At 44.3% G+C, this 27,638-nt stretch overlaps 1 protein-coding gene across 1 annotated transcript in view; it reads right to left on the reverse strand.

Moving 5' to 3' along the window:
• Window positions 1-27,638, reverse strand: part of plxnd1 (plexin D1) — a 123,072-nt gene that overhangs the window by 72,626 nt on the left and 22,808 nt on the right. The window contains exons 5-12 of the mRNA XM_080444941.1: window positions 22,868-23,000; window positions 20,429-20,606; window positions 20,053-20,161; window positions 14,039-14,138; window positions 11,271-11,369; window positions 6,978-7,067; window positions 4,755-4,848; window positions 2,698-2,855 (exon numbers count right to left, since the gene is read on the reverse strand). Of these exons, the coding sequence (XP_080301067.1) occupies window positions 2,698-2,855; window positions 4,755-4,848; window positions 6,978-7,067; window positions 11,271-11,369; window positions 14,039-14,138; window positions 20,053-20,161; window positions 20,429-20,606; window positions 22,868-23,000 (961 nt within the window). The remainder of the gene's footprint in view (window positions 1-2,697; window positions 2,856-4,754; window positions 4,849-6,977; window positions 7,068-11,270; window positions 11,370-14,038; window positions 14,139-20,052; window positions 20,162-20,428; window positions 20,607-22,867; window positions 23,001-27,638) is intronic.

Below are 27,638 nucleotides of genomic sequence, written 5' to 3' on the forward strand. Positions count from 1 at the left end.
GATGTCATTTTTTGTTTTTCCTGCTGTAACTCTATGTCTTACTGGCCTCTCTCTGTTCTCCCAGCCCATTTGTCAGTTCCTGTTTCAGACGTACTTAAATCTAAATCATTTTTTAACAATGAGTTCAAAGACCCACGCGGAACAAACAGTTCATGGACATACATGATTTCACAATTATGCAGTGTGTGACAAATACTGTATAGGAGAATGACAAAAAAAACTCTGCCACAGTGCTTGCTACAAAAATCCACCGCATTATTTACATTTCAGTGCTTGACCCTGGTGATAAATATTACATGTGACAAAGCAGGGCAGTGAAAAACACATCTCATCCCTTTAACCTTCATGCTTAGTCATTATGACTATGTGACCAGAAGAAGCAGTGGTTTGTGCGTGTGAAAGTGTGGGAGAGGAGAAGCTTTCCGCTGCGAGGCTGAGAGCTCCGACTTGAGTGGACTGTAACTCTAACCCCTGTGGATTCTCTGGGAAAATATGGCTGCCAAGGCATTGCATCACATCACATACCCCCACAGAACCACAGCCCCAGTTTCCTTTCTGCAACCCCCTCTCCTGAGGCACCTATTGAAAGGATGTGTGGATGCGCGTACGCTGTGTGTGTGTGTGTGTGTGTGTGTGTGTGTGTGTGTGTGTGTGTGTGTGTGTGTGTGTGTGTGTGTGTGTGTGTGTGTTGTATTTGTATTACTATATTTGTGAGGGCCAAATGTCCACAATTGTGCAGACAATTTTTCTGGTCCTTAAAAGTGAAATTAATATTTCAAGGTTAAAATGACTTTGGAGTTAAAATTAGGAAATCATTCAGTTCGGGGTTAATTAGGCATTTGGAGGTTATGGGGTCATGGGTTGGAGTTAAGCCTATGGTTAAAAAAATGGCAACAACAAAAAATGACATTTATAAAATTGCTGTCCTGAAATATTGATGTCTTCACAAGTATAGTAATACCAACAGAGAAAGAGAGAGAGAGAGAGAGAGAGTGTGTGTGTGTGTGTGTGTGCGTGTGCGTGTGCGTGTTTGTGTGCGTTTGTGTGCGTTTGTGTGTGTTTGTGTGTGCGTGCGTGTGTGTGTGTGTGCCCGTCCATGCATAAGGTATTTCGGTACGGCTGAGTTCAGTCCCGCAAGAAGTAAGACACACAAGTCATCCTCCCAGCATCCTGTTAGTCACAGTATGCTGACGGCTACAGAGGATGAAGAATAATAGAGTAAGACTTCTAGACAGTCTATTTGTGTGACAGATTGTGGTTCTATTGAGTCGCAGTGTGTGTGTGTGTGTGTGTGTGTGTGTGTGTGTGCTCGTGTGCGCGTGTGTGTGTGTGTGTGTGTGTGTGTGTGTGTGTGTGTGTGTGTGTGTGTGTGTGTGTGTGTGTGTGTGTGTGTGTGTGTGTGTGTGTGTGTGTGTGTGTGTGTGCGTGCGTGTTTGTGCGTGTGCGTGTGCGTGTGCATGCGTGAGCCCACTTTGTTCTTCCAGCTCGCTCTCCTGGGCCAAGCAGGCTTTATCTACAGGAAGTTTAGGCCCGACTGAGCCTCACTTGAGCCACACTTCCCATGACCATCTAATATGGCGACATGGATAAAACCTTCACCAGCGGCGGATTTTAATCTGAACCCAACCCCCCTCCCCCACAAACACAAACACACACACACACACACACACACACACACACACACACACACACACACACACACACACACACACACAGTTACACTGTTACACTGTTACAGTTTGGACCCAGTGTCCTGACCACAGAAGTTGTTAAGTGACGCTGATGATTGTCGCAATGAGTTCAGTGAACGGTTTCAAGCCCCAACAGTCCTGGCAGTTACCGTTATTGCACTGCAGTACTACTGACCGCGCCGAGGTGACCGCAATCGAGCCCTGTCTTCAAATAAACACTCGTAATTCTCTCAACCAATGTGGTTTTTCTATTATTGTGGTCAGCAGATACAAAACCCCTAATGGCGCTTGCTCTCTTGCTTTAGTTCCTGTGGCGAGCTGCACAAAGGGCCCTACACATAGTACACATATTCCTCCATATGCAGCGTCCACATGGTCTACACGCACGCCAACGCTATAGCTCACGGAGGACGCGGCAGAACACATGGTAGAACACATGGTACTCGTTTCCCATGCCCTCCTGAGTCACTGTAGCTCAGAGCTGTTGTCTCTGTGGGCTAAGTGGTTTGAGTGGGCCGGAGGACCGCTACAGTGCAACGCCAGTGTGTTGTTACAGGCTGAAACTGTTTTATTGAAAGCCTGTTCAAACAATCCCTCGCTCCAAAGTAAACCCCACCGTCAGCTGACAAACGGACAGCGAAGGGGCTGTGGGCGCAACCTCGCCATGTGACCACACGATTCACCACTTCACTGTGTGTCTGACCACATGAGTTCACCACTTCACTGATGTGAAATAGAGGTGACGGGCAAGCAAAGGGGAAAGACGTTAACCTTAAGCCTTACATTATACTTCCGATCTACAAGCTCTCAACCTGTCGCAGAGCGGTTGTGGTTGTGAACTTCTAGATCGGGTTTTTTTTCCACTATATTTAAAACTCTTTGTCAATCTGTGACCATTTGTGTCTATAATGACATGAACTTGGGACGCCAGGTTGGATAAATGGTTAAAAGGGGAAAGAAGGCAAGTATGTGTAGAATGTGATCACCAGCGGACGTGTGATGTTACCTTGTGGATCTCCGGGGCGGGGCACTGGTCCCTGATTGGCTGACAGTCGTCCCTGGGCCGACAGCCATTGTCACACCAGCCACAGAGCTGCCCTTGGTCCTCTCTGCCCCAGCACTGTGAACAGTCAGAACTGCCTACGCCACAGTTGTACACCTCCACTAGAGAGAGAGGGAGAGGGGGATGAGGAAACATGGGAACGTGGAACAGAACAAGCAGAAGGATTATGTTGCTATTGCAAAACAGCCACCGTTGACCAAAGTTTTGGTTTTGTTGGTTAAAAATCACAGCGCTGGGAAATCACAAGTTGCTTTTTACGGATTATCTGAACCACATGGGCTGCGTGTCATGGATAAGTAGCATAAGCATCTGCAGAATGACACATACATGGCTATAAAAAATAAATCAGCAGAGAAGAGTGCAGGAGAGGTGCTGTAATGTTAGTTGCTGGTGCAAAGAAGAACAAAGCCGGGCAGAAACACATGATTATGTTTCTCGTTCCAGTAAGCCTCCCAGTGAGCAACCCATTTGTATCTGTATACTCTTGTGCATGCGTTGCACACGCACCCACATTTGTGCATCTGCATTCCTTTGTGTGTGTGTCCATGTGTACACTATGCGCGCGCATTTGTGTGTGTATGCATGCTTGTGCACATGTAAGATTGTGATGACTCTGCAGGCTTAGGAAACATCAGTTCAGTTCTATAACCCATTACGACCTGAGGCCGATTCTACAGATGTCTTCTAAATCCTAACAGTTTTCTGAAAAACCTATGTTGCTATATGAGTGGTGCTCAAACTTTTTCATGTCCAGGACCCCAAAATTATATGTATTTGGCCACCGACCCCCATCTCAAAATATCTTTGTTCCAGGGACCCCCAGAAGCAAAGTGTTGAGTTAAAAATGTTCGCTTAAAAAATATATAGGCCTACTGTATATATATATATATAAGATTTGCGAACAGTTTCAAGATTTTTCGAAAGTAGCAGATCTACAAGCTCGTAGCGCAGCACAAAGTGAGCGTGGCACAAAGTGACGCTCTATGAGCTTGTATATCTGCTATTTTTGAATAGACAAAGTATAAACTAATGGTTAAAGTGGTTACACCGATGCTTTCACGGTTTTAACGGGATAACTATGCAGAATGTGTCTTGGCAGGAGGCCCGGGCTGTTGTTTCGGCAAGCGTTCACATGGCAGACACATGGCGCGCGTATGAGCGCTGCATCTGGAGCTGGAACAGGGCAGGGAATGGAATGGGGGCTTGTAGCTCCACTGGCGGTGGACGAGATGCCAAGTTCAAAAACACAGACCCCCACCACACCGCTTGTCAGCAGCGCACACGCCGTTGTTATGGCGCTCGGATTTTTTATTTGCAACAATGCATAAGTGCGCGGCTTGGTGGAGGATTTGGTAACCTTTTCAAATTACAGCTCCTTCTATAATTATGGTGTAATCAGGCGGTAGCGTAACGTAGTGGTATGGAAAATTGTCATTTGTTGCAAAATGATGTGTTGTTGTACATAAACGCGTATAATAAGCGAGAGTGAGACTGGAAGTGTTTTTCTATTTGTGGGTGATCATTTTGTTTTGTTTTTGTCTTTTTCTTTTAAGGTGTAAGCAAGGGGAATGATAGGCACGCTAGTAGCAAACGTAGTTAAGATTTGGTCTATTTCGCGACAATCTAATTACCAGCAATTATGGAAAAAGGGAACCATAATCACAAACATCACTGAGGACATGTATCCATCTGTCTTTCACTATGATGTTTGCATCAGTCTTATCTCTTGCTGCAATAGCTCTCACACATTTTCATGTCAAAGACCCCGATATCGATATGTATTTGACCTTGGACCCCCATTTGAAAAGAGTTGGTGCCAGGGGCCATCATAAGGTCACAACCGTGAGCTTATAGATCGGCTATTTCCAAAAAGCCGAAAAATGTAATAGGGCTTAAGAGTTTAAACTTGTCCTCGTTTTACTGGGGACCCCCTGGAACCACCTGAAGTACCCCTGGGGGTCCCTGGACCCCACTTTGAAAACCAGTGTGTCTTACTGTACCTTGTAAAAGCTCAGGGCTGTCAATGTATTTCACAGGGTATCCTCTTCTCCGTAGCACAAGGTGGTACACCTGACTCCATTGTGCTGTGTACAACTACAGGGACAGACACAGAACCAGTGATCAGATGAGTCAAAGCACTCCATACTTAACAGCTCCTGTGAAATGGCTTCGTTCGTAGCACCATTATAAGACCTTGGTAAAAGTTGGCATGTTAAGTCTTTGTGTGTGTATGTGTGTTATCCTCTTTCCTCCTACAATTACTCATCCAAGGCTGCTGTTCTAGATAATAATAGGTTATTAGTCAACTTGCCGAGAAAAGTACAAAAATAATGGTAATAAAAGCAATGAGTCCAGACAGACTAGGTGCAACTGAACTGGATCTTTACTCACGCTTGCAGTAGAACTGTTTCTTACAGTGAGGCCACTGCAATACACAGTGGAACTGTTACTTACTATGACTCCACTGCACTGCACTGTGGAACTGTTACTTACTATGACTCCACTGCACTGCACTGTGGAACTGTTACTGTGACTCCACTGCACTGTACTGTGTATTTGTTATTTACAAATAACAGTTCCACTGCACTGTACTGTGGAACTGTTACATACTGTGACTCCACTGCACTGCACTGTGGAACTATCACTTACTGTGACTCCACTGTACTGTGGAACTGTTACTGTGACTCAACTGCACTGCACTGTGGAACTGTTACTTACTGTGACTCTAGTGCACTGCACTGTGGAACTGTTACTTACTGTGACTCTAGTGCACTACACTGTGGAACTGTTACATACTGTGACTCTAGTGCACTGCACTGTGAAACTGTTACATACTGTGACTCTACTGCACTGCACTGTGGAACTGTTACTTACTGTGACTCTGCACTGCACTGTGGAACTGTTACTTACTGTGACTCTGCACTGCACTGTGGAACTGTTACTTACTGTGACTCTAGTGCACTGTACTGTGGAACTGTTACTTACTGTGACTCCACTGCACTGCACTGTGGAACTGTTACTTACTGTGACTCTAGTGCACTGCACTGTGAAACTGTTACATACTGTGACTCTAATGCACAGCACTGTGAAACTGTTACTTACTGTGACTCTAGTGCACTGCACTGTGAAACTGTTACTTACTGTGACTCTACTGCACTGTGGAACTGTTACTTACTGTGACTCTAGTGCACTGCGGAACTGTTACTTACTGTGACTCTAGTGCACTGTACTGTGGAACTGTTACTTACTGTGACTCCACTGCACTGCACTGTGGAACTGTTACTTACTGTGACTCTAGTGCACTGCACTGTGAAACTGTTACATACTGTGACTCTAATGCACTGTACTGCACTGTGGAACTGTTACTTACTGTGACTCTAGTGCACTGCACTGTGGAACTGTTACTTACTGTGACTCCACTGCACTGCACTGTGGAACTGTTACTTACTGTGACTCTAGTGCACTGCACTGTGAAACTGTTACATACTGTGACTCTAATGCACTGTACTGCACTGTGGAACTGTTACTTACTGTGACTCTAGTGCACTGCACTGTGGAACTGTTACTTACTGTGACTCCACTGCACTGCACTGTGGAACTTTTACATACTGTGACTCTAATGCACTGCACTGTGAAACTGTTACATACTGTGACTCTAATGCACTGCACTGTGGAACTGTTACTTACTGTGACTCCATTGCACTGCACTGTGGAACTGTTACATACTGTGACTCTAGTGCACTGCACTGTGGAACTGTTACATACTGTGACTCCACTGCACTGTGGAACTGTTACTTACTGTGACTCCACTGCACTGTGGAACTGTTACTTACTGTGACTCCATTGCACTGCACTGTGGAACTGTTACATACTGTGACTCTACTGCACTGCACTGTGGAACTGTTACATACTGTGACTCTAATGCACTGCACTGTGGAACTGTTACATACTGTGACTCTACTGCACTGCACTGTGAAACTGTTACATACTGTGACTCTAGTGCACTGCACTGTGAAACTGTTACATACTGTGACTCTAATGCACTGCACTGTGGAACTGTTACATACTGTGACTCTACTGCACTGCACTGTGAAACTGTTACATACTGTGACTCTACTGCACTGCACTGTGAAACTGTTACATACTGTGACTCTAGTGCACTGCACTGTGAAACTGTTACATACTGTGACTCTAATGCACTGCACTGTGAAACTGTTACTTACTGTGACTCCATTGCACTGCACTGTGGAACTGTTCAACCACCGAGCCCCATAGCGCTGCTCGGTCCCAAAATCACATTCCAGCTCCTCGCCCTGTGGAGCACAAGTATATAACATTAAAACTATAATATGTAGGCAAATCGACTTGAGGTGATTTTGTATTCCATTCACAGTATGGTATCTCTTGTGGTATACCCAAACAGACAGACAGACAGAAAAAAAGAGAGAGAGGGAGAGAGAGATTGGAGGGGGGGGGGGCAGCATGTGAAAGACATTTTTCTCTCCAATAGGTCTGGTAACCATCGACAACTCTGAATGCAGCGTAATACCAGGAAACTAGAATAGCCCATGATAATTGTTCCTGCCAGGCACACAGATGCAATCATTCATAATTCATATTCATAAACATCTGGACTCGCTGTTGCCAACACCTCAGCAACTCATCTGGGAGGCAGAGTAATGAATATGAATTCAATCTTCACGAACGGAGAAAGGCAGAGTTCAAGAAAGCCAAAGAATGGTACAGTATGCTGATCATTCTGATAATAATGCTGATTGTTAAGTAAGTATTGTCAGGTAAGTATTGTATTTGGATGACATCATGTAATTTGCCATATGACACATTTCACAGCCATTTACTTATTCGATTAGGCAAATAATTGGAGCCAGTGGAGATTGTAAAGTGGTTTTGCTATATGGAAAAACGAGCACATAACACACCAATTGACACATGCCTTAAGATTTGGCATCTTATGATGCAGCCTTAAGATTTGTGCCTTAAGATTTGACGCTGGTTGTAGACATCTTACACATTCTTGCACTTTGTATGAAGGGGCAGGCTGGGCATCCTTACATGTTCGTAGGCGTACCACTGGTTGAGCTTTATTTACAAGGCTCTGCTTGACTTGGTCCCTCTTTATCTACGGACATATCTTGAAAGAAACCATGGACATTACAACCTCCGCTCGCATGATGACGTTGACTATTCTACATGCGCGGACTGAGTTGGGAAAAATAAAAAGGTCTGATATGCTGCCCCCTTTGTGTGGAACACTTCCCAGAAAGACATGAAGCTGTCTCAACCGACCTCTTATGAAGCTTTTGTCGCAATCCTGAATGACTGAAAATGTAGGAAGCTGTCATGTTTTTTTGTGTCAGCATTTGTGTCGGCCAAATCCTGTTTGTAACTTGTTTTTGTTTTAAAATAGTTGTTTTAACAGTTTTTTCCTGTCTCAGGTCCCTCTCGCAAAAGAGATTTTACTGTATATCTCAATGAGGTTTTACCTGGTTAAAGGGACTACACCATGAATTTTAACTTAAATTATTATTATTATTATTATTATTTATTTATTTTACTTTTTCCACACAGAACCAGGAGATAACATGCATACAAACTGGCTCAATAGCGCCCCGTGCCAAACAGGACAATGTGGTATTGCAGGTGAAAGTGCTTTATAAGCCAGAGAGAAGTTAGTTACTTGGAATGAGTATATCTGAGGCTTGATTTAGGCTCAACCCTTTTGAAAAACTTTTGAGGGACATAAACAATATGATATTATTATTTTTTTTATTTTTTTTAAATTCATGGTGTAGATCCTTTAAATAAAGGTTAAAATAACACATGTATAATCCATATTACAGCAGAACAGGAAGTCAGTTACCTCACATTCGGCATCTGAGCAACACATGAACGAAAAACATTTCAACAGAAAGGGTCAGATTGTTCTAAAAATAAAAGAGGATGAAATAACCATTTCACAATCTTAATTGTGAACAGATTATTCCAACTAGAACAACTTTTTATGGCTTCCCTCCCCCTTCAAAACTGCAAAATAAAGTACATGGTTTCCTGTGTTTATTTGTAGTAAAAGTCTAAGGGCTGACAAATACTGGAGGGAAAGGTTGTAATCATCTCCTTGTTGGCAGTCACTTTGGTTAAACTGTTTACCAGGGTTAAATTCCAATAACTTGTGAAAAATGCAGACCGTGTCACTTTTACAGCGTCTGAGGGGGATTTTGTGGTAAAATGTGGGAATTGGTCAAAATAGGCCACAAGTTCCACAGGAGGCAGTGTGATAGTGACGCTTTAAATAGAGACGGTAAGTTTGACTTAAGCCTCAGTTATAACTGAGGCTTACCCGTCTGTGTCGCGCACCGAAAATAGATGTAACACCTTGTGAGCTTCCGGTGCTCGACACCCGCACACCACTGAGCATAACACAGCCTTACGACAAAGTTCCTCCTCTATTGAGTCACAGACGAGCAGAAAACTTTATTCGAACAATTTACACACAAAGTGTGGGTGCATGTGTGTGTGTGTGTGTGTGTGTGTGTGTGTGTGTGTGTGTGTGTGTGTGTGTGTGTTGCGTGCGTGTGCATGTGTGTGAGTCATTATTGTCTGTCTCCATGGCAGCACAGTAGCAGAAAGGGGGGCAGTTGGGGTTAGGCTGACCCAACCTGGGAACTAGACAGCAATTTCAGAATCTATAAGAGCCCCCCACCTCTTATCACTGAAGTAGCTACTAGCTACTGACACACACACACACACACACACACACACACACACACACACACACACACACACACACACACACACACACACACACACACACACACACACACACACACACACACAGTGGATTAAGGAGAGGATTAGGGGTTTCCAAACAGATTTGGAAGCAGCCGCTGATCATCAAAACGAACACTAGTAAGCGTAGTACATCTCCTACCCTTCCTTCGTGTGGTACTTCTGAATTAGTACACGCCGTAATGTGCTGACTAAGGCATAAGCCAGTCACAGTCAGATGCACAGAACATGGCGGGCCCTGATAGCCGGGAGGTGAGCAACATAATCAGGGAAGATACACCCTCATTCATCATGCTCATGGCTTGTTTTTCCACCCACACAATTTCATCGCCTCTTGTCACACACCAAAGAGATTACCTCAGGTTTCGTTCCTTCGCTGAACCAAATCATATTATGCCCTTGTCCATCTGTACCTAACTCATTTTGTGGCCCTACTTACACCACACGCCGCCATTTTAATTGTAATCAATTACCCATCATGAAATTTGGATAGATCTCAAATCCCCTGCCGTTAAGGCTGAACGATTTGGGGAAAACAACTAATTGTGATTTTTCAGACCAGTAAATACCAAGATCTGTTTACTAATACAACATTAGGCCATACAGTGTTATTGCATGTTTAGCCCATTATATTTGCAGTTATGAATATACAAGCATACGCTATTTTATAGATAATTACCAGACTTCCATAATAATCACCAGTGTATCACTTCAGAGTGATACACCCACCTTAAAAGGATCTGCTTCTACAGCTAATATTCACATCGCCAGGATGAAATCATGGACATCTGAATTTCAGACGTAAAACAAGCCTTTTTAACCCACGCCTTCAACTGCATTAAAATGCAACAATAATGTAACTTTGACAAAAACACTCTCAGAGTTAAATTAACATTGATTTTACAATATGAATTGGGGTCCCAGCGATATAAATGCCATTACATGGGGGTCCGTAGCCTAACGCACGTCAAACTGGGAGTCCTTGAAATTAAAATGGTTGAGAATCACTGCTAGAGCCGTAAAAATCTTCTCTTATGGGGGTCCATGGCTTATTTTTTCAAATGGGGGTCCGCGGGCTAATAAGTGTCAATTTGGGGGTCCCTGGCATGAAAAAGTTTGAGAACCACTGTTCTAGACAGTGAGCTAAACATGCAAAAACACTCTGCTCCTTCTGGTATACATATACGGGTGAAATGAATATTGTACTTGATTCATGGACCACTTACCTAAAACACTAGAATAACTTGTTTAGAAGCCCAATTTAGGTGCCCCCCACCTTTATGGAATTAATTGCAGCCACTGCGATTTGGAAATTGCAGTAATTCATATTGCTAAATGGATTCTCTTTTGATTAATTGTTCAGTCCTCCAGCAACTCCTGTCCCCTGCTGTGACAATGAAATTAAGAAACTAGTTTCTTCCTACTGTTTCTTCCTCGATGTGGTTAACCCTAGCATCCCTATTCCGGGGGAAAGCATTTTGTGAAAATAGCAGATGTACAAGCTCACACGTTGCGACGTGTTGTGAGCTCCCAAACCTGCTATTTCTGGGAAGAGTTGGTACAGACGGAAAAAGTAGGGGGCCTAGTAAAGACCCCAGGGGGACTCCGGTCAATGAAGTACAGTGTAACAGGTTTAATTGTTTAATGACAAGGTGAAATCTACTGCATCTCTTCGATGTGGTTTAATAACAAGGTGAAATCTACTATACCTCCTCGATGTGGTTTAATGACAAGGTGAAATCTTGGGTCATCCCGGAGGGGGACGGCTGGAACTCCATGGCAGCCAGGCTGGGACAGGAAGCGGGGTTCTGGAGGGGGCAGGAAGTGACATACCGAGGGTTAAAGAAAACAATGGCTCGCGCCCACCACACATCCGCATCCGAAAATACCTGTCCTGTTTATCTGAGGCAGGAGGAAATGAGCGTGGGCCCGCTGTGAGAGAAATAACAATAGCTTCAAATAGAGACACGATGTGTAGCGATTAGAGACCAGGCAGACATTGTGAGGAGCAACGACCTGCTCGTCCCTCCACGACCTACATTATAAAAGACCTAATAGAGCTTTTGAAAAGCGAGCATTATCGTTTTTTTATCGCTTAAAGTCTGTCGCGCCCTCTCGCGTGTCCTTTTTTTTTTCTTCTTCATATCAAGTCACAGTGTAGTGTACGTGACCGGAATACGTCATGTTTGTCTAGAAATAGCAACCGAAAAGGAAAAAAAAAAGCAATTAAGTCTTTACAAGGTTGCTTAACAAAACGGGGTCTGGTGATATACAGCTGAACATAAAGCGGCTCTCGAGACAATAAAACACTTAAGCCACTTGCAAGGCCGGCAGACAGACAACAAGCAGACGTATGAGTCATGTCCTCTTCCCCCAGCGGGGTCCAGAAAAGTATCAACAGCCCCCAGTCGGGAGCCCGGGCCCTCAGGTCAGTCAGCTGGGAGGTGGGGAGGTGGAGGGGTGGGGGAGTAGGGGGAGCTCATCAGCGGAGCCACAGGACGCGGCTGGACGTTTTACAACTCACTCCTGGCTCCCATTCCAAAGGGAGCGCTAATAAAGGGGTGGCTGACTTAATCACAGGAGCGATGTTGTCAGGAGCTGAGTATGCACCGAGGAGGTGAGGGACGCTGTCTGGAGCCCTGTGATAGGTTTTAATGAGGCCACTGTAGCTTTTTGGATGACAGTTTGTAGTTTCACAACCTCGCCGTGAGCCTCCGACAAAACCTTTAACCGTGCTTGGCAGAAGAAGAATTTAAGATCTTGACATTGAGAGTTCACAACACTGCAGAAGCTAAATATGTATATAGAGCAAGACCGATACATTGGTCTGGCCAATATATCGGCCATTATTTGACTTTTTTTTACCACATCGGTATTGCCAATTATGCAGCTGATGTGTTTTACCACTTTCAACATGGCGTCCCTATACATGCCATTATACAGTAGTGGTGGAACATTTTTAGTTTCCAAAAATGTCAAAAATAGCATATTAACAAGCTCAAAACACTACAAAATTGCTATTTCTATTAGCTAATTTAAACCTTAATCAAGTCTAAGATTTGGTAATTGGTAGGCTAGGACCCAGGATCGGCATTGGAACCAAAAATCGGGCATCAGCTGGACTCTAATCACGATAAACCTGTAACTGCATGCAGTTTGTCTGCTTGGCAGAATAATTTAAGATCTTGACATTGAGAGTTCACACAACACTGCAGAAGCTAAATATACTACACAATTGTGGTGGATACGCTAACCTATATAATTAAAATAGAAGAGTACATGAATCCACCTTCTGAAATTTGGGCCACGTTGCAGAGTTATGTCTTCGCCACTGCCACCAAGCAAGTTTTGACATTTAGACATAATTCCCTACTAAAACGGGGACACAGTGAACCGATTTCTTTGCCGTACTGATTCCGGTGAGTAAATCAACCCAAGCTGCCATGAAGAGAGAGTTTAGAGGAGGTCACGGGAGCTTTAAAATGGGGCACTATCTCGCTGTCGGAGTCTGTTAAACCACAAGCAACTGAGTTTTTATGACTGGATTTAAAGTTATCTAGGCACTGTTTTTCAACCAGTGGTCCACGGACCAATATGTGGTACATAATTACACGGCGTAATTACGCAAGGTCCATGGGAAAAATGTCTTGTATGTTTAAAAAAATATATACATATTGTAATTGTAATTCAATATTCTATAAGTCCATCAAATGTAAGAAAACTTTTGACCTAATAGGCGTAGAGTTGGAAAAAGCTTGAAATGAACACTGACTGCTAAGGGCTTTATATACTATCTAAGGGGGTTGAGACATAGTCCAGGCAAACTAGCGTTTCACATCAAAGTAATTGTAACAGAATATTTTTCACCATATATCATTTCTATGAGGTGTCCAGAACAACATACTAAAAGTCCTAATAAATCCTAGTTGCAGAAATATTTATAATTGGCATCAATCCAAAATGTCCCCCAATTATTGTCAAAAAGCCATATATAGATATGCACATGCCAAAAAAAAGATATGGACTCCCTTGCACTTAAGTCGTCACCTGAAAATGTATTTGGAAGTCAATTGAAATCTCAGGAATGAAAATTGGACTCACCATAATCTTATATGGCTTTTTGACAATAATTGGTGGACAATTCTTAGGACTTTTAGTTTGTTGTTCTGGTGACTTCATAGAAATGGTCTGTGAAGAAAACAATTCTGTTACAATTGCTTTGATTTTGAGGTCCAAAATTTGCTTGTTTGTCTGGACTAACAGTTCTAACACTGCGTTACGACATGATTGCTGTTGCCTAACCAATCTGGGCCCGACAAAGCAGTAGACTGCGATCTGTTCTTGGACAATACTGTCTGGATCAGGCACTTTGAGCCTGCAGTTAGTTAGGAGGGGGATGTTTTAATACAATGGCATCCCCCACCATGCAATGCATGGTTGATGATGGATGAATGGCATGGAAGGGTGAGTCACTCACCTCCAGCAGGTGGGGTGCTGACTCGGCCTTACTGGAAACACAGGAGTGGCTCTGCTGGTCCCAGTAACACTTCCACCTGGTAGAGAGACAGCTCACACATCTGACAGACAGACAGACAGACAGACAGACAGACAGACAGACAGACAGACAGACAGACAGACAGACAGACAGACAGACAGACAGACAGACAGACAGACTTTTATTGATCTCACAAAGGAAATTCAGTTGTCATGGCACTACTGCTGCAGATAGAAATGTAATACATATTTTTTATTTTGTAAAAATATGAGTGCACAGCTAGTAATGCACAGGGATTAGGAATATTGTAGCAAAAGGTTACTCATGACATCGCCATTGTCAGACAGACAGACAGACAAGTTGGACACTTAAAACCCACTTTCAACCCACTTTCATTAACTCTTTACCTGCCGTCGACGAGATTTCAGCAGTATTGCCAGTATATGGTGCCTGCAGCCTGGCTGCGCGGGTGAAAACTACCTCACGACAGCTCGCCTCTGAAAACTTAACCCTCTGGGGGTTGGTGCATGGATCGTGTTTGTTTACAGACACGATCCGACCATGGATTATAATGGATATAAAATTTCTGTGATAGGTTGAAAAGGTTATAAAACACCCAAATCTCTGGCAGTGGGTGAGTATATTATTGTATATACTCTGGCAGTTAAAGAGTTAAAGGCAAACATTTTCACAAATCTACAATAAAAAAACGTTTTTATCAGAAATTGCAACAAAAAAAAAAATTACAAAATCTTATCAGCTATATTCGTTATTCGTTGCAAAACGAAGTACATAGGACTTAAGCGTTTAAGGCACAGTCGATGTTAGACATCACAACTCAGTAAGGTGACGGTACTAGTCATAGTGTATCTGTCCAACAGTTACAGCACAGCCAGCAGAGGTCAAGCCGGGCCGACGTGACGAGGACACGACAACAAAGAATGTGCCTGTACATACACAAGCCTGTCAAGCCTTTAACCGTCACTCCACGCGCCCGCATGTGCGAGCGTGGCCACCCAGATAAAACGAACCGCCCCAACGAGGAACGCCTTCCATCGCCCTTCCAGAAAGAGACAGATGTGCGGCGCTTTAGGAAGGATAGGAAGCAGTCCCCAGTGATAGCACCACCACTCTGGGGGTCTTAAAGATGGGCTTGGGGGAGGACGTGGGGGGGTGGGTGGGAGGGAGGGAGGGAAAGGGTGGAGGGAAGGGGGAGGGCGGCGTGATTAGAAGCAGACGTCTCTCTCCAGGCTCTTATCAGCAAGGACTTGTCTGTTTTCCCTAACCCCCCTATCTGCCCTTCTAACACGTGTACGCACAAAGAACACGCACGCGCGCACGTACGGAACACGCACGCGCGTACGCACACACGTACGCACACACGTACGCACACACACACACACACACACACACACACACACACACACACACACACACACCACACACACACACACACACACACACAAACACACACACACAAACACACACACACACACACACACACACACGCACAGTAACAATAACACATTCACACACACAGGCTCACTTTTTTCTGCTTGACCCAACAACCAACAACCAAGACCCTGTAACCCTGTCCCTGTAACCCTGTCCCTGATCCCCACGCACGCACGCACGCACACAAACACACACACACACACACATGCACGGACACACTAAGCACACGGATGAGGCCTCTCGGTGGACACAGTGGTTAAACACACATTCTCACTCACGTCTCTGTCAAGGAGAAAGATGTTAGAAAGAAAAGAGCATTTTCAGAGGACGAGAGGAACGGGGGGGTTGCGGAGCGAGACAGAGAGAGGCGAAGAAAACGACAAACACAGACCAGGAAAGACGAGAAAAAAGAAAGGAATGCTGCCAACAGAGGGTGAAAGGGAGAAAAGAGAGAGAGAGAAAAGAGTCGAGGCAGAGCAGGAAATTGAGAAACAAAGACGGAGGGAAAACGGAGAGCAATGAGATTAAGAAACGAAAGAAAGATTCCAATTAGAGAGATACAGTAGAGAGAGTAACAACAAACACACACACACACACACACACACACACACACACACACAGACACACACACACACACACACACACACACACACACACACAACACACACACACACACACACACACACACACACACAGACACACACACACACACACACACACACACACACACACACACACACACACACACACACACACAGACACACACACACACACACACACACACACACACACACACACACACACACAACACAGACAGACAGACACACACACAGACACACACACACACACACACACACACACACACACACACACACACACAGACAGAGAGGGTCAGAGACAGAGAGAAAGAGAGAGATAGACAGGCAGACAGACAGACAGACAGACAGACAGACAGACAGATAGATAGTGAGAGAGAGAGAGAGAGAGAGAGAGAGAGAGAGAGAGAGAGAGAGAGAGAGAGAGAGAGAGAGAGAGAGAGAGAGAGAGAGAGAGAGAGAGAGAGAGAGAATAACACACAGACAGACAGACAGACAGACAGACAGACAGACAGACAAAGATAAAGAGAGAGGTAGAAAGAGACTAAGACAGACCGGACAGACCGACCTACCGACAGACAGACAAACAAACAGATAGACAGAGAGACAGACAGACAGACAGACAGACAGGACAGAGAGACAGACAGACAGACAGACAGACAGACAGACAGACAGACAGACAGACAAGCAGGTCAGGTGTTTGTCCAACTGGACTGTGGTGAGGTTGGAATGCTACCGTCTGGTTGTCATTAACACTTTGCCTAGTAACCACTCAGAACGGGTCATGGGAGAACTGTCTACACACACGAGCGTGCAAGGACGGACACATAAACTGGTCCAGCACACACAGTCAACACCATGCAAACACAACAAAAGAAGAACATCTCAACAACATAAACTGACATGACAAAAGGTTGCCGTCTTTTCACAACACAATGACAATTGTTTTATAGGTGATGTACCGTTCAATAATAAACAGAAAGTAAATAAATAAATATTAAAACTACTTAAGCCCCTATATATTTTTGTTGCACAACTAACTTCGCACGAAGTATATAATACAGGGATTAAGTAGTTAATCAGAAAAATCTATTTTCTTTTTGTCGATTCGAAACAAAACATGCTTCTCAATTATTCGGTTAAACTACACTAGCAAGATCTGTTAGAGGTTCTAAATGTCGGTTTGGATATATTTTCAGTTAATTGCCGAGCTTACCTTGAAGATCAGTTATTTTTGGTGAGCGAGGCTGGCATTCAATAGAGTACTTAAATTAGGCTTAAGAAGCCGCTCTCTTCCATTGGGGAGACGAAGCTCACACGTTTTTCTAATTCTGTCTGGGGTTATTAGAGGTTATTAGAGCCGTGGTTCTCAAACTTTGATTTTGAGCCAGCAGCACCACCCATACAAGTTTTGTGTTGTTGAAATGTTTTAAAAATATTTCACATTTTCCTCAAAGTCTTTTTGAAAATAGCTTATGTATATAGGGTTAAACCAGTTGAACTGATTTTGATGCTATACTATCTCATTTGGCTGGGGACCACCTGGAACCCCCTCAAGGACCCCTGGGGTCCCCGGACCCCACTTTGAGACCCGCTGACCTTGAAGATCAGTTATTTTAGGCGAGCGAGGCTGCCGTTCTACAGAGTATTTAAATTAGGCTTAAGAAGCCGCTCTCCGATTCCATTGTGGAGACGAGGCTCCTGCATTTTTGTCTGTTTTCTAATTCTTTTCTGGGGTTATTAGAGAACAGCTTGAAGTGATTAAAGTTAGACAGAGTATATCAGCTCTGCTGAGTGCATCGCAGCACTCTGCCTGTGAGAACGCCACTCTGCTCATTATCACCTCCAACAAAACGGCATCTCATTTCACACTCCTAGACCTCACTGAGGACGAGAGTGGCACACGCACACATGCACACACACACACACAGGTGCGTGCGTGCGTACGCACAAACGCACACATGCACACACACACACACAGGTGCGTGTGCGTGCGTGCGTGCGTACGCACAAACGCACACATGTAGGTTGTCTTTCACACCTTAGTTCAGAGCATCTTAAAAAGGAGACTGATGGGGCTCTTTTTGATCACACAGGATCTCACACTTTTGATGCCTCATATACAGTTTAACATACAGGCGGACACCCGTGCACACCCGTGCACAACTGTGCACACCTGTGCGAGGGTCCTGGGTTCAAATCCCGGACGAGCCCCCAATTTATGTTACGCCCTTTTGTCTTTTGATTGATTGAATACCTTATTAGACAGAAATACAAAACAGCACGAGTATGGTCAAACAATTGGTCTAAAAGGATACACCAAAAAAGTCCTTGTGGTCTTGTTTCCATTGGTGTCCTATGTATTATGTATGTCTAGGGGTAAAGAGAGTAACAACAAACACACACACTCACACTCACTCACACACACCCACACACCCACCCACACACACACACACACACACACACACACACACACACACACACACACACACACACACACACACACACACACACACACACACACACACACACACACACACACACACACACACACAAGCACAAACACACACCACGTGTGCATGTGTGCACACACGCGCACGTGCGCACGCGCACACACACACACGCACACACACTAAAACACACACACACACACACACACAAACACACTCACACACACGCACGCACACACACATGCACACACTGAAGCCCCTCTAAGCTCAGAGATCAGCCCATCAGATAAAGCAGATCTTCAGACATGGTCAAACATGCAATCGGAGGCCAGCTGGATGTCCTCCAGAAGACAGAAGGCCCTCTTTGTGACCGGGGCCGCCTACGGCCATGCAGGCCACAGCCTTCCACAGGAACAAACAGCGACATGACCATCCCAGGCGTCTGACTTATCCAATTTCCTCAGACTTGACGTCTAGAGAATATTAATCCCACATTTGATCCTCACTGCTGAAAAACCTAGAGTGGGCTAAATATAATATACTAAAGCTATCCTTGGTGGTTGTGTCAGCACTATTTACTCACCGTGACCCAAACAGATAGGCAGGAAAACTAGAGAGAAGACATGGTTTGGAGACAGAGACAAATGCTCTCTGAAGTGTACGCAGATCAGAGAGTCTTTGTTGTCTGCTGTAAGCTACACTGTAATATCCTGAGTGCTAGCTTATCTCTGAGAGTGCACAAATACGGGTCCATTTGGTTCCATTTGCACACTCTCTCTGAGTTACAACAAATTGATAAATGAGCACTGAGGATTTTATTGTGCGCATTGGTTTGTCTAGAAAACCATGGAGAATACAGCTGACATTTGGTCGACATTTGAGCGATGCGAGAGCCTGGCATAGCCCTCCTTCGGGCACAGCAGTAATCTCAGCTATGATATTGGCATTTGGGCCCTGTTTGAGGTGAATTGATGTTCAATTTGCCCGCCGCACGTCAAATCCAGTCAGTCGAGGGAAGAGGTGGGAGGGATTTTAGGGGATGCTGAGAGTTGACACAACAAGCATTACCAACCCTGAATGACTCATAAAACACAGCGTGCAGTATGTCATAGACATATACGTAGATAGCGCAGTGGCCGCTGTTGTCCATTGGAGCAATGTGTCAACGTGGCCGCCACATTGGCTGGGGCACGCCGTGCCTCCTACTGCATGTATGCCTATAGAGGCAGTTTATCGACAATTAAAATCATCACAAGTCGCTTATTTTCAACCGTTTTTCAAGCAATTTGGCTTGTTACAAATGACAGATGTATGATACAGGCCACTTAAAAATGAGAGCTTTCATACCAAAATACCATATCTGACTTACGGTATACAGTAACAGTAATGGTTATAAAAACAGAAAAATATTTCTACGTTGACATATGATCCAGTGGCCAATGTGGGATCTATGTACATTATGTCTACAGAGCATATGAATGGGTGAGTAACTCACGATGTCTTGGGGTGAATCGCTCCGGTCCTCTCGCAGTCATAGATGATGAAGCTGCCTGATACCACCGACGTACCGTTCACCTTTATCGCCACGGGAACAGTAAGATGATCTGAAAAAAAGAAACATGTACAAGCTATAGAATAACTATATCAAGTATTTGAGGTGATCTCACTGTCATAACAAACTTGTCAGCACAACAGAGATATCCTCAAGCGACTGATTTCCACTGCTTGTAGAATGTTTGCTGATCCAGCACAGTCCAACAATTGCGCATAAGTCTAATAAATCACCTAACCTTATTTTTTATTGAGAGCTAAGAGATGTGAGCAGACGCGTTTGGCAGACGGCCAACTCAGTGTGTGTTTTACAGTCTAACCTCTGCCAGGGGGGATGGGAGGGTAGCTTTCCCAGGGGAGCAAGGAGCAGGTCTGGATCTGAGGGGGGCCGGAGTCCAGGTGCACCGTCGCAGCCGTGGAAACGCCCAGTCCGTAGTCGCACTCCACACGGGAGCCAATTAGATCAGGGACTCTGCCATTTATCAGAATGCCCATGTCCTAAGAGCAGAAGAGACACAGGAGGGATATTATAACAACGCATTTATCTTAACCACTTTAACTCTGTGGTTCCCTTTAGGGAATGTCATTATACAGTAGGTGAACGTTTTCAAACATTGTCAAGCATTTTCAGAAATAGCGAAAATAGAACATTTCCATGCTCAGAGTGTGTCACGATGCGACGTGTAGTGAGTGAGTTTGTAGATTGGATATTTAAGTATAATTAGGACTTACGTGGTTTTAACCACATTGACACTACAGTCCCTATTTCTGTGCATGTCATAATAGGCAAACATTCAGAGAAAATATCAGAGCTACAAGCTCACAAAGTATCGCGTTGCGACACGTTGTGAGCTTACATCGTCCATTTTCAGCAAAGAGACTAGATGTAGAGTGACAAAAGTAGGCCGGGACCAAGACAAAGTACGGACCCCTGGGGGACCCTGGTAATGTACTGTAGGGTTTAAGGGGTTAATATGAGCGTTCAAACCCTCTCAGGTCGCAGGCACGCGCAGCCGGCTGAGAGCGCGTTTTGAGTTCAGGCAGAGGGGGGATAAAACTAATGTGTCATGAAGAAACAGATGGCACAGATACACTCACGTATAAATTTGTTTATTTGAGTACGAGATACCTACTGTATAATGAGAAGCATAACACCTCTCACACATGATTTAATTAATTGTTAAGCGTGAGAAAGCCAGGAGGGAAGAGGAAAAATAGCAGACAAGCACATTCAAGAATCTATTTTATTGTCACATCACAGGTTTACAGGTGTAAAGAAGTGGGCGTTTTGGGGAAAGTTCCATAATTCGTTATTTTCAGGAAACAAAAAACAGAGAGACGGAGAGCAATGAGAAAAACAGGAAAGAAACACAAAATCAAATGTGTAACTATATACTGAAGGTATATTAGTGAAGATTGTCGATTTGTGTACATATAGAGAGAAAGAGGCAAGTGACACATTGCCAGACGGGTTGTGGCTGAAGTGGTAGCAACATGCGGCAACAAGTTTCATAAAACTACATTCAATTGTCTTAACAATGGATCACATCCTGGCTGCGGCACTGACTTCCTGCTTCCTGCCTGCTGCTTCCTGTTTGGGGAGACGGCCTTGGGCCAAGTTTCCTGTGGCTCTGACTGATGCGTGTGCATTGAACAGCTGCTCAACCTATCCAAACGGATCTGACCTACATACTGGACACACATCCCCAATGAATGACCTGTCTGTGCCACTTTACAATATAAAGTTTAGGCATTTAGCAGACATTCTTATCTAAAGCCACTTACAAAGTGCAAGATTGGAGTAAATGACATTAACCCTAGTCAACAAACGACAAAGGTAAATGGTCAAATAGTTTTGTGCCCTGCATACTTGGAATAATTTACAGGGTCTGTTCAAGTGCCATTCCTTTGTTACCCTATTGGACATTTTCAGTCTGATATATCAACTCTAGTTACCATTATTTATTTTGTGTTTTTTTTACATTTTATTACGTACTTTAGTGGATGAACAATGCGATGTGATTTGTGAACTGTATGTGTTTGTTAATTTAGTCATCTTAATTTCCTCGTATGTTGTTTTGTGTTTTTTTTTTACTTGCAATCTCTGCAACACTGGAAAAGAGGGTCTCAAGCCTCAGTGTGTCTTCAGATAATTAAATAAACGTTGATTTATAAACAATGATAATAATAATTATTGGTCTCCTGTAGTCCTTTTGGGGTATTTGTCACTGTATTTTGTGCATAGGCCTACGTAATATGTGTCCTCTGTATTTAACCCATCCAAACTATTAGGACCAGTGGGGAAGTGCCATTAATACGGCAACCAGGTAGCAGTTAGTGGTTAAGTGTCTTGCTCAGGGACACGTCTACACACGAGCCCGGGGGAAACCGACGACCTTCTGGTTACTAAACAGCCTCGCTAGCCACTCGGTTACGGTCGCCCGGGTCAAGCAAATAGAGTGCAAAGAAAACAGTTAAGTCCTACAAAGTAGCTAGGATACCAGGTAAACATCAAACCAAGCATCTGTCTAAACAGTGTTCTATCTACATAACATTCTTAGCGTACGTCAGCCTCTAATAATAATGGGTAGCCCTACTAATTCAATGTCAAATCTTCCAGCGCAGTGTAATGACTTAAATAATTATATAATGTCCATATATTAGCAATCTGAGAGGCTAATTATCACATCATAACCATTGGGATGAAGATAAGGCTGATAGCTTATTAAAAAAGCACAAGTGGCGCTTGTTAACGGTACCTTGATGTCCGCTGATGTCCGGCTGATCTCTGGTGGCACCAGGGTCATGGAGGGGCACTGCTGAGGGCCTTCACCCATGCTGATCCAACAGCGTGCCAATGGCCCCTGGGCACAATCCTTCTGGATGGTGCACCTACAAAAGCAATGGATGATGATTTACACTAAGTTGCGTGCCGGTATCGTGCATTGTGCAACAACTGGTACATGCACCAGCAGCAAATGATGCCTCTGAGTGTTGTTGTTTTTGTTTTTGTTTTTTTTGGGGGGGGGGGGGTTTAGCACCCACGGGAAAAGTGAAAGGTTGCTGCTGAGATTGTGTTGTCTTGAGTGAGCTTCAGTAGGATGCAGTAGGCTAATAGGACCATAATCAGTGATCACAAACCACAATCCATGTTGGTCAAGTATGTTCAGATTATAGGAATTTGACATCATGGAGCATTGCTCTCAGACACAGAAAATGACATACCAAAATAACAGTAATAATAATACATTTGTCACCACTCCTTTGGGGTATTTATTATTTTTTGACTCTGTATATGTGCACATATGTGAAATTTGTCCTCAGTATTCATTTACCCATCCTAACTATTAGGAGCAGTGGGCAAGTGCCATTAAGCAACCGGGGAGCAATTAGGGGTTATGTGTCTTGCTCAGGAACACTTCGACACGTAAGACTGGGCGGACTGGGGGGTGTGAACCAGTGACCTTCTGATTACCAGACAGACAGCCTAGCCATTCAGCTATGGCCTCCCAAAAGAGATACAGTACATAAATACAAGTACATAAATACAGAGAGATAAGAGAAAACTAATTATAAACTATAAAAGATATAAACAAATGTAAATACAAGTATGAAAGTAACACACTGATTATAAGACACTGTCTTATAATGGCATGGCTTCCCTGTGCAATCTGTAGCTATAGATAGCAAGTTACTAGGTGTGCAGTTTGTGAACGAAGCAGCAAGCTGACCTTTTTCACTGCTGCCATTTTGACACGAAACACAGTTACCATGTAATTAAGGTTGTGTTCCATCCAGGTCAAACTGAGTCAGGAGGGTGCTACACTATCGTGCATGTTGGTTCACTGGAACTGAACAGCTCTGCTACACTAAATGGAATGGAACCTTAATTAGTAGTGTCATTGGTAACACCTGTGTTTTACTAGTTCATGTCAATGTGGGCGCCATGAAAAAGGTCTCGGTTGTGCTGTGTTGTGTAATGTGCTACTGTGCACTTAGCAGCTTGAAGTGAGCTGTGATTGTCGTGGCAGCGTCAGCTGAGCTGTGTAGTTGGCTGTGATTGGTCTAATTGCCTTAAAAAAACAGATGGTCTGCTCAGAGGACATACATACAGACAAGCGCTGTTCTAGAGGTCCGGACCCTTCAGTAGTGTGGGCAGTGTGGACAGTATTGGAAGTGTATGATAATTTTAAACTTAAACCCTATTATACTTCATCGACCGGGGTCCCCCAGGCTCCTTTTCCCCCTCTACACCAAATTCTCTTCGCTGAAAATACCAGTTCAATAAGCTCACAACGCATCGCAACCAAGGGGCCAGCTTCTGAGTTGTAAATTGAGGCTGTATAGGAAGTGACAGTTCATATGAATGGCCTGTAGTCTCGCTGTTTTACCCCTGCTGGTGTCAGAAAGAATTAGGCTCTATTCAAGCGGATGGGTTTTTGCCGAACTTTACACTTGATTTTATTACCTTAATAAACATTGTCATAAATACTATATGCTTCCTGTCGCTACTTTCAAGTCTTCTTTCAATCACCATGATATGCGTTTTGGTAAATTATGGTCCCATTTATTTGAAAATTGATGATAAAGTAGGGTATGCTGAAGGAGGGGCGTGGCTACCTTGTGATGATTTGATTGACAAGCTATACAACTAACAGCATTCATTCCCCACCCCCGCTCTGGTCCCAACCAATAGCATTCATTCATTTCCGGTTTCTTATTTGTATATTCGGACCGGATATAGAAAGATGACGGATTTGAAATCGTTGAAAAATATTCTTCATTTACGGTCTGTAGAGTCTATGGACATAACTTCATAAAGTCTATGATCGCAACGCTGTTTTGTTGAATGTTCGTCCCCCAGAATAGGGGGCGCTAGCGTTTATGCAGATAATTGCTGGCTGAGTCCGGCGTTGCATGCAGTGTTGATGCATCCCTCATAATGAGTCACCAAATGCAATGCATACCAGCCTTAATGATTAAATACCGATTCTCTAAAGTCAACTTTATTTCCCTGCATGGAGAATGAGGGCATATTCTGGCGTTTTCCTTTTCCTATTTCTGGCACTTGACAAATGCTCAGCCTTGGGATTCATGGTCTGCTTCCCACCGATTTATGAGTGTCTCTAGTCTCGTAATGTCACACGCATGCCTGGACTGTCAGCTCGTCTGGCTCAACACAACCCCACTGTTTGACTCCGGGTCACGCACATCGCCATGACAACCCCATCCCTCAGGCACTAAAGATCAGGGGCCAGTTTCCAATAATTCAATTAAGGAAGTACCAGCCTGTCTCTTTATCTGCAGCTAATCTGTGTGATCTGTGTGTGTGCATGCATGCATGTATTTGTGTGTGTGTGTGTGTGTGTGTGTGCGTGCGTGCGTGCGTGCGTGCGTGCGTGCGTGCGTGCGTGCGTGCGTGCGTGCGTGCGTGCGTGCGTGCGTGCGTGCGTGCGTGCGTGCGTGCGTGCGTGCGTGCGTGCGTGCGTGCGCGTGTGGAGGGTCTTTATTTGAGCATGATGTGTGCATAAGATAAAACAATTGTGAGAGTGCATTCATCAAGCAGGGTGGCCCAACATTCCTACTACTGTTGCACTAATAAGCCTCAAGGACAATGCGGTTCATATGTAGTGCAAAATGCAAGGACGACATGTCCTTCCACTATAAGGAAACTGAAGTCAGTTAGAACAACAGAGTGGGCCTGGGGACTGCAGTACTACTTCTCCCACTTTCACAGTTACTTTAAAACAAAAACGTGTGAGAATTTGAGACGGGGACTTGTGGGAGAGAAAGAGACAGAGAGGGAGAGAGAGAAAGGGAGGGAGTGTGTGTGTGTGTGTGTGTGTGTGTGCGTGCGTGCGTGTGTGCGTGCGCGCGTGCGCGCGCGCATGTGTACTTGTGAGGGTCAAATGTCCCCACAAGTATAGTAGAGTTGGCGAAATAGATATTTTGAGGCAGTTTTATGATAAAATAAGACTTTTAGGGTTAGGCTTACAATTATGAAAAGATTCAGGTAGGGGTTAGGGTTAGAATTAGGCATTTAGGGCCCCATTCTCAGGCCAAAAATTCCCCGTTAAATCGGGATAATGGACCTGCGCCGCCCCAATAGGTTATTCTAGCACCTGCTCTACCCGTCACCATTATGCCGACGCCGTTATTTGCGCGTGGAGGTGTGCCCGTGGGCGTGTTGTTGCTATATCCCCCACATTGCAATTCTACAGACACACATGGGTACGGCTTGGGGACGGGGGATAGTGGATTCTAGAAGCACCCGCTGGTTTATAAAATCACCCGTCAAGTGCACACAGACACTACAATGGCTTTGTGCGTTGGACCATGAGCCGTGTTGCCAGCCTTGGAGAGAAATAAGCAACCGCAGTCGCAGGTCTATGAAAACAAAAAGAAGCAACTCTAAGGCCACATGAGCACTTCAAACTACTAACTAGAGCTTTCATATCCCCTAAATATTTCAGCCCGGCTCGACTAATAATTGACAAATTAGACCCAGCCCAGCCCGTCAGTCATTTTTCTAAAGAAGCCTTATTTCTCATTAAATCTTGGTAATATATGAATGATCTGTGTGTGAAATGCGCTCTTTCTTTATACAAACCCATGCTCGCTCACTCTACCGCAAATGTGCTCTCTCTCTTCATATAAACCGATGCTCACTCTACCGCATATGCGCTATCTCTCTCTATACAACCCCATGCTCACTCTACCGCAAATGTGCTCTCTCTCTTCATATAAACCGATGCTCACTCTACCGCAAATGCGCTATCTCTCTTCATACAAACCCATGGTCACTCTACCACAAACGCCACCACCACTCCCAGCGGGGTCATTTTGATTCTATGACGGCTGCCGTCTAGTTATCATCAGTGCCAGTGTTGTGAGGAAAAACAACTAACAAGCAACCAGGTCTAGGAAAACCAGCCCAAAAGAAGCGAGTCAAGCGACTATGGGCCACATGAGCACTCTAACATATACATCAGCTATTTGAAAATAGCAGATCTACAAGCTCACAACGCCTCCCATGCAAACGCTACGTTCATGACCCCCCAAAATAACCATATTTGAACTGGGGACCCCCCCATTTTGTTTGACTCGGTTCCACAGATAAATATTGTGAAAATAGCAGATCTACAAGCTCGCCAGGCGTTGGGTGCTCCATTGTGGTCTCGACCCACAGGTTGAGAACCACTGCATTAAAAGCTCCAAGCAAGTTACATGTCTAGTATGTTGTTGACCACGTAATGTAATGTTTTTGGTTTAGTGATAGGCTACTCCGTGGCGCGCGCGCGCCTCATTGTATGCTGTCCAAAATAACAGATCTGTAGCTGTCGACACGACATGACGCAGCGCCGTTGATAGATTGTATGTCTGTTATTTTGGGTAGGCGACGCACATACGCATCGCAGCAATGTGTCTGGGTTTGAGAGGCTTTGATTGATGTAAACTTAAAAGTTTAGCTCTGTTCGGGATTACTGAACAAAGGTGGATGATGAAAGATAACGGGGACAATATGGATGT

The sequence above is a fragment of the Gymnoscopelus braueri genome (genome assembly GCF_963280865.1).
Source record: "Gymnoscopelus braueri genome assembly, chromosome: 12".
Classification (NCBI taxonomy): domain Eukaryota; kingdom Metazoa; phylum Chordata; class Actinopteri; order Myctophiformes; family Myctophidae; genus Gymnoscopelus; species Gymnoscopelus braueri.